This window comes from Phodopus roborovskii, unplaced genomic scaffold (assembly GCF_943737965.1).
Source record: "Phodopus roborovskii unplaced genomic scaffold, PHOROB, whole genome shotgun sequence".
Taxonomy (NCBI): Eukaryota; Metazoa; Chordata; class Mammalia; order Rodentia; family Cricetidae; genus Phodopus; species Phodopus roborovskii.
Window position 1 is genome coordinate 1,542,138 of NW_026126682.1, and position 7,646 is coordinate 1,549,783.

Genomic DNA, 7,646 nt, shown 5'->3' on the forward strand with positions numbered 1-7,646 from the left:
AATACTTGCTCTGTAATATCATTAAACTATTTTGGCTTATTATTGGTGTTTGTTGAAAAACACAAATTTCACTTTTACATATAAGCCAGTCCATTAGTTTTTCTCCTTTTTTAAAAGTAATGAAGATGTTTCACTTTATCTCTGAAAGTTGTTCTCTGTTATCTTTCACAATTAGATTGGAAATTCATTTACAGTTGCTTAGTCAACAGATGTGAAGTAAGGTTCACTTTTTCATTTCATAGTGAAAGTGATTTAACCTAACTTTTGAAGATACTAACTAGATTACAGTGTTTTCTTTGCTATATATCAAATGGATGATTTCTGCAACTTTCTTTCTCAATGTTCACTTTTATTCATCTCTGTCATTTCTCCAAACCTATACCATCTTAAATATTATTACTTTGTGATAGACATTGGCATTGGTACTATAAATCTCTATCTTTCTTCAAAAATTGCTTATAATTAAATGCAGTTTACATTTCAAACTCAATCTAGAATCAGCTTCTTATCTGTTCAGCTTGGCTCTCCATTAGTATAACATTCTATACATAGTTTAGTGTGTACCAGATTGGCATCTAGGTAGTACATTACCTGCCAATCTATTGACATGTATGTTCATACCTTTATTTAGGTATGGTAAATTTTCTTAATAATTCTTTCCATTCCTTATATAATGTTTCTTATATATTTTCCTAAATTGAAATATTATTATAAATTTTATTGTTTTTTACTTAGCATTTTAAATATTGATGTTTATCTTAAAAGGATGTTTTGTTTGTTTTTGTTTGCTTTTTAATTTTTTCAAGACAGGGTTTTTCTGTATTGCTTTGGAGCCTGGCCCAGAGCTAGCTCTGTATACCAGGCTAGCCTCAAACTCAGAGATCCCCCTGACTTCACCTCCCAAGTGCTGAGACTAAAGATGTGTGCCACCAATGTCCAGTTTATCTTAAAGGTTTAATAATAATAGTCTGGCCCTCATCTTCAGCAGAAGCCCTCTACTTGACTATAGGTCATGCCTGTCAACAGAACTCTAGGTAGGCCACCTGCCCATGGTCTCCCCTACTCTTTTAGTGCCTGCTGACCCCCCAATAGCCTCTCTTCTCCTCCTAGCTCTTTCCCAGCTACTAACACCAGCAAAAGACCCTGCTTGACCAGAGGCCATGATGATCACCAGTACTCCATGGAGGGCACCTGCCAATGGACTACCCCCACTTTTTCAGTACCTACCCAGTTCACCTCCAATCTTTCCTCCCAATTCCATCACCAGTTCATGGAACACAAATAGAGTTGTGGCTCCCTGTTCAACCAGAGGCCACAGGAAACATAACTCCAGGTAGTCCTCCTTTCTGGTGATATCCCTCACTCTTTCAGTTCCCCTTACATTATCCACAACCTCCACTCCTCCTCGTTGCCATATTTGAACCCCCAATTTGGTTGGAGACTGGCTGCTTGACCTGAGGCCACCCGGGCCATCAGAATTTCAGTCTCCATCTTAGGTGAAGACCCTTTGCCTACCCACATTCTACTTTAGCCAGAATACCAGAAACCAATGAACAAAATACCCATCTAACAAAGACACACTCAGAAATCGGCAGCTAGACCTATAATCACTCCAAAACCAGATACCTAGACATTAATGTAAGAGAAAAAAATAAACTATAGCCAAGACAATATCTCACCACTGGAGCCTAGCTATCCCACTACAGCAAGCCCTGAGAATGCCAATACAGCAAAAACACAATAAAAGACCTTACAAACCAACTTTATGAAGATCTCAAGGACAGTAGATTGGTAATCCAAACATCATGCAATGTTGATTTTAGCAAGAAGCTTAACAGGTAAAGGAAGCAACATATCATGACGTTATAAATTCAAGTATGCAATTATAATTTACAAATTATAAAACGTCTCCCTTTTATAACCAGTTGTTTTTGAATGGCTAAATTTTAGTGCCTTCCATTAACTAAAAGCCTATTCAGCAAGTCAAATGAACAAACACATCTACCCAAATTTACATCCCAGAATACCTAAGTAAACTGAAGACATTATTCAGATGAGTAAGTTCTATGCTTTTTTTCTTCATATGTGTGATCAGGTTGCAAAGGACATGCTTTTCTCTTTGCTGTTCCTAAGCCACTGCCTCCGGCTTCTTCAGAAACATGGTTCTCTTTTTCAGAGTCTTTAGGGGACAGCCTGAAGAATTCTCCAATGCCTTTTTGCCACTTTGGAGTTGTGTGCACACAGACTGGATTCCCTCCTGCATACTTATTTTCAGCTTTTCTCGAGGAACACGATGAAGAATTTGTGACAAAGGTGTAGGAGCCAAGCATCTTCCTGGGGGCTCCAGAAGCAACCACTTTTCTGTAGGCTCCCGGGACATAGCCTGCTTTGGTCCGCACCATGTTCACACAGGAAGAGACAACTCGCACCGACTCCCCAGCTGTAGATGTCTTAACTGGACAAAAACCCAAAAATCGATGGAAAAGTTCTTAAGAGAAAATGAATAAATACCTTTAAGAAAACAGGGGGGAAGAACAAACAACAATTTGTGGAAATTAATAAATTCCTAAAAAGGAGCCAAGACAAAACACACAGTTGAAGGAAATGATAAAATAGTTCCAGATCTGAACATATAAACAGAAGCAATGAAAACACAAAAGAGGGAGCCTGCACAGGCCATCTTCTGTGATCAAGTAAGTTTTCTAGTGGTGGGACAGGGGCACCAACATATAATCTTCCATATCTATCATCTGTACTGCCTCCAATCTATGCTGGGCAAATGGTGGATGTGAGCTTGTGGGACTGGCCAACCAATGAATGGCCTAAACTGAGATCCACACCAGGAAAGTGAATCTATCCCTCACATTGCCTGTATTGCCAGGAATTGGCAACTGGCTGGCTCAGGATATAGGATACAACCAAAAATGACTGGTAAAAAAAAAAAAAAAAAAAAAAAAAAAAAAAAAAAGAAAAGAAAGAAAAGAACTACTGTAGGAGCTACAAGAACTGAGGACACCCCAGGAACATGGCCCACAGAATAACATTAGCAGGGCTCATCAGGACTCACAGAGACTGAAGCAGAAAGCAGGGAGCCTGAACAGACCAGAACTAGGTCCTCTCTCTATATGTTGTTTTTCTTTAGCTTGGGTTTTTTTTGGGGGGGTCTCCTAAACAGTGCAAGTATGGGTATCTCTGATTCTTTATGCTGCTCATGGGACCATTTTCCTCCTGATGATTGACTCACCCAGCCCAGATAAGAAGGTTTGTGCCTGGTCTCTTCGTATCTTCTTCTGTTAGGCTGATATCCCAGAAGGCCTGCTCTTTTTTGAAGGGAAAAGGAGGATAAGTGAATCCAGAGGAGAGGGAAGCTGGGGCTCTGGGACTAGGAGCCATGAAAGGAGGAAAGGCTGTGGTCATGTTGTATTATTGTATGAGAGATTAAAAATAAAGGAAGAAAATTTGACAAACATACAATGAATACAACTATGAAAAATTATCTTTAAATGAAACATTATGGAAGATTCTCAAAAACACATCATTAAGTAAAAGAAAATCTATAAAGGAAAGCCCTTGGTATTCTCCCATTTAAGTATTTTTAATTATTAAAAAAAAATCTGCTTTTAAATGTTGGAATAATGGCTATTTTTAGTGAATTGTATTGAGTGAGAATCCAGTATGACTACAGACCAAAGATAACTCCTCTTTCTTTAGAAAGACATGATCCTGTTCCATTCATACCTTCAAGAGGTGAAAGTTCAGAAAACTGCATATTTGTGTGTATTTTTCAATCATTGTTTATGAAAATAAGGAGATGATTTAAAAGCCCAGATGAATGACTTTTGCTACTTATCAGATTTAATGTTTTAAATCATAACTGTTACCTAGAAAATAATAAATAAATAAATAAATGGGGATGAATTATGGAGACACAGGGAGCAGAATTGATGATTGGTTCCTCTGGGACAATTTTGATGCTCTGAACATTCTATAGCCTTGTGAGATTTTCAGTCAATGACATATTTCTTGGATCATCTGGGGAACAGCTGGCCATGGTTGTGTTCTTTCTAAATTTCAAATATGTTTTTGACTACTAAACTCTGGGGAGAAGCTGTGATGGAAGCTGCGCAGCAAACATATCTGCTTTAACAGTGACAGCAAGGGGAAGACAGAGTGGGAAGTGGCAGACAGGGACTATTTGCTGGTGGTAACAGCTGCTAAGCAGAGGCATCACCAGGAGGTCAAGCTTTAAGAGGAGATGTTAACACATTAAATTCCAGCTTCACTGAAGTGGTAGGAGTCTCCCTGCAATGAGTGATATGGGAGTGACTTCCTAGCACTGTCTAATAAAAACATGCTAAATAGCCATGGGACATGCATGACAGAAATTCCTGTCCCAGTCTTGGACTTTTTTCTTACATGAAATATTTTACAAGAGATAAACATTAAATGTATTTTAAAGAACATACACAGGTAAGGATGAAAAAGGCTTCCAGCAGTGTATCAAGAATTTCAGAGTGTGGGGAGGGAGCCTGCCTTTAAGTGCCCTACTTGGAGCATCCTGAGGACTGGAGGGTGTGTGCAGAGGAGCCCTCCCCAAAGACTAGCCTTCCAAAAGTCTGCCAGTGTCCTGGTTCCACTTCCAACCATGGTAGGAGATAGGTAGGAGATAAGTTTGGGTTTGTTTCCTGATTTCCTTCTAGGACCCTGCTCAGAGCCTCCTGAAGAGTGGGGACTGAACACACACTGGGAACCTGTCCAATTGGAGTGGCCTGCCCAGAGTCTGCCAGTATCCTGGCCCCGCCTCCATTCTCAGAAAGAGCCTGAAGAATGTCCTTTCCAGTGCCCTGTTTAGAGCCTCTGTAGGACTGCGGACTGTGTGCAGGGTAAACCTTCCCAGTAGAACTGCCCATCTGGAGCCTGCCACTATAAGACCCATAGGGGACTTGGACTTGCTTGCACCTACCAGAAGAGAGACCCCACCCATACACTTGGAAGAAGGGGTCTTATCATAATAAGAACACAGTCAACAACAGAAAGATCAATATGACACCCCCAGAGTCTAGGGTCTCCACAGCAGCTAGACCTGAACATCCCAACACAGATGAAGCAGAAGAGAACAACCCTAAAAACAACTTTGAATGATGATAAAGTCCCTAAGAAAGGAAATAAAACAATCCTTTAAAGAAATGAAAAAAAAAAAAAAAATCAAATTAAGCAAGGAAAGCCAAGAAAAACCAATCAAGCATATGAAGGAAATAATTCAAACAGTTCATGGCCTGAAAATTGAAATACAGACAATAAAGAAAACACAAACTGAAGGAATGCTAGAAATAGAAAGGGCTGGGTTAACAATCAGGAACTACAGACACAAGCATAGCCAACAGAATACAAAAGATGGAAGAAAGAATCTCAGGTGCTGAAGATACACAAGGAGAAATAAATTTATTAACAAAAAATTTTAAGTCCAACAAATCCCTGAGACAAAATATCCAGGAAATATGGATGTTTTGTAAAAAGACCAAAATGTAAGAATAATAGGTATAGAAGAAAGTGAAGAACAGAAAATATATTCAACAAAATCATAGAAGAAAACTTTCCCAACCTATAGAGAGACATGCCAATGACAGTACAAGAAGCTTATAGAACATCAAATATAGTGGACCACAAAAAAAAAAAAAAAAAAAAAAAAAAAAAAGAAAAGAAAAGAAAAAATAAGATTCCCTCACCACATATTAATCAAAATATTAAACATACAGATTAAGGAAAGAATATTAAGAGCAGCAAAGTAAAAAAGGCCAAGTGACATATAAAGAAGTAATATATAACAGAAGTTATGACCTGATTTGGTAACTGACATTTATAGAACATTCCATCCAAATACAAAAGAATATACTTTCTTCTCAGCTCTACATGAACCTTCTCTAAACTGGACCACATACTTGGCAATATAGCAAACCTCAATAATTACAAAAAGAAAAAAAAAATAGTATAACTCCTGTATGCTTTAAAGTTAGAATTCAACAAAATCACAAACTGCAGAAATCCTACAAACTCATGGAAACTGAACAATACGCAATTGCACCATTCCTGGGTCAAGGAGCAAATAAAGAAATTAAAGACTTCCTAGAATTCAATGAGAATGAAGACAACATACCCAAATTTATGGTGCATCATATGAAGAAACTGGACAATAGTCATATTAAAGAATCAACAGCACAAATGAAAGCCCTAGAACAAAAAGAAGCAAACTCACTCCAGAAGAGTAGACGCCATGAAATAATCAAATAAGGGCAGAAATTAGTAAAGTAAAAACTAGGAAAATAATACAAAGAATCAATTTAATAAAGATTTGGCTCTTCAAGAAAATCAACAAGATAGATAATCCTTTATCCAACCTAACCAAAAGGCAGAGAGAGAACATGCAAATTAACAAGATCAGAAATGAAAAGGGGGACATAACAATGGACACTGAGGAAATTCAGTGAATCTTCAGTTCATACTTTGAAAACCTGTACTCCACAAAATTAAAAATTTCAATGGAAATGGGCAATTTTATGGATAGATATCTCTTACCAAAATTAAATCAAGAGCAGATAAACAATTTAAATATACCTATAACTCCTAACAAAATAGAAGCAGTCATCAAAAGTATCCCAACTGGGAAAAAACAACAACAAAAACCACCCAAGGCAAGATGGTTTCAGTGGAGAATTCTACCTGAAATTCAAAGAACAGCTAATACCAATACTCCTCAAAGTGTTCCACACAATAGAATTAGAAGGGTCATTGCCATCTCTTTTTACAAGTCTAAAATTACCTTAGTACCCAAGCCACACAAAGGCACAACTAGGAAAGAGAACTACAGACCAATATTCTTTATGAACATTGATGTAAAAATATTCAATAAAATACTTGCAAATCATCCAACTTGACCAAGTAGGCTTCATTCCAGTGATGTGGGGATGGTTCAACATATGAAAATCCATCAATTAAATCCACCATATAAACAAACTGAAAAAGAAAAATCACATAACCATTTCATTAGATGCTGAAAAAGCCTTTGACAAAATCCAACACCTGTTCATGACAAAGGTCTTGGAGAGATCAGGGATAACAGGAACACATCTAAATATAATAAAAGCAATATACAGCATTCCAACAGCCAACATCAAACTAAATAGAGAGAAACTCAATGTGATTCCTTTAAATTCAGTTTAAATTCAGGAATGAGATGAGACAAGGCTGTCCCCTCTCTCCATACCACTTCAATATTGTACTTGAAGTTCTAGCTAGAACAGAGAGAGAGAGAGAGAGAGAGAGAGAGAGAGAGAGAGAGAGAGAGAGAGAGATATCTAGGGGATACAAATTGCAAAGGAAGAAGTCAGACTGTCACAATTTGCAAATGATATGATCGTTTATATAAGCAACCCAAAAAACTCTATCAGGAAACTCCTACAGCTGATAAACACTTTCAGCAAAATGGCAGGATATAAAATTAACTCAAAATATCAGTAGCTTTTCTATACAGGTGATAAAGAGGCTGAGAAAGAAATCCCTTCTATAGTAGCCACAAACAACATAAACTATCTTGGGATAACACTGACCAAACAAGTGAAAGACCTATATAATAAGATCTTTGAGTCTTT

At 37.6% G+C, this 7,646-nt stretch overlaps 1 protein-coding gene across 1 annotated transcript; it reads right to left on the minus strand.

Moving 5' to 3' along the window:
- Positions 1 to 1,800: 1,800 nt before the first annotated feature.
- Positions 1,801 to 2,469, minus strand: LOC127214177 (PCNA-associated factor-like). The gene has a single exon (XM_051174579.1). It carries the CDS (start codon positions 2,400 to 2,402, stop codon positions 2,046 to 2,048), a length of 357 nt encoding a protein of 118 aa, XP_051030536.1. The 5' UTR covers positions 2,403 to 2,469; the 3' UTR covers positions 1,801 to 2,045.
- Between the last annotated feature and the right edge of the window lie 5,177 nt (positions 2,470 to 7,646).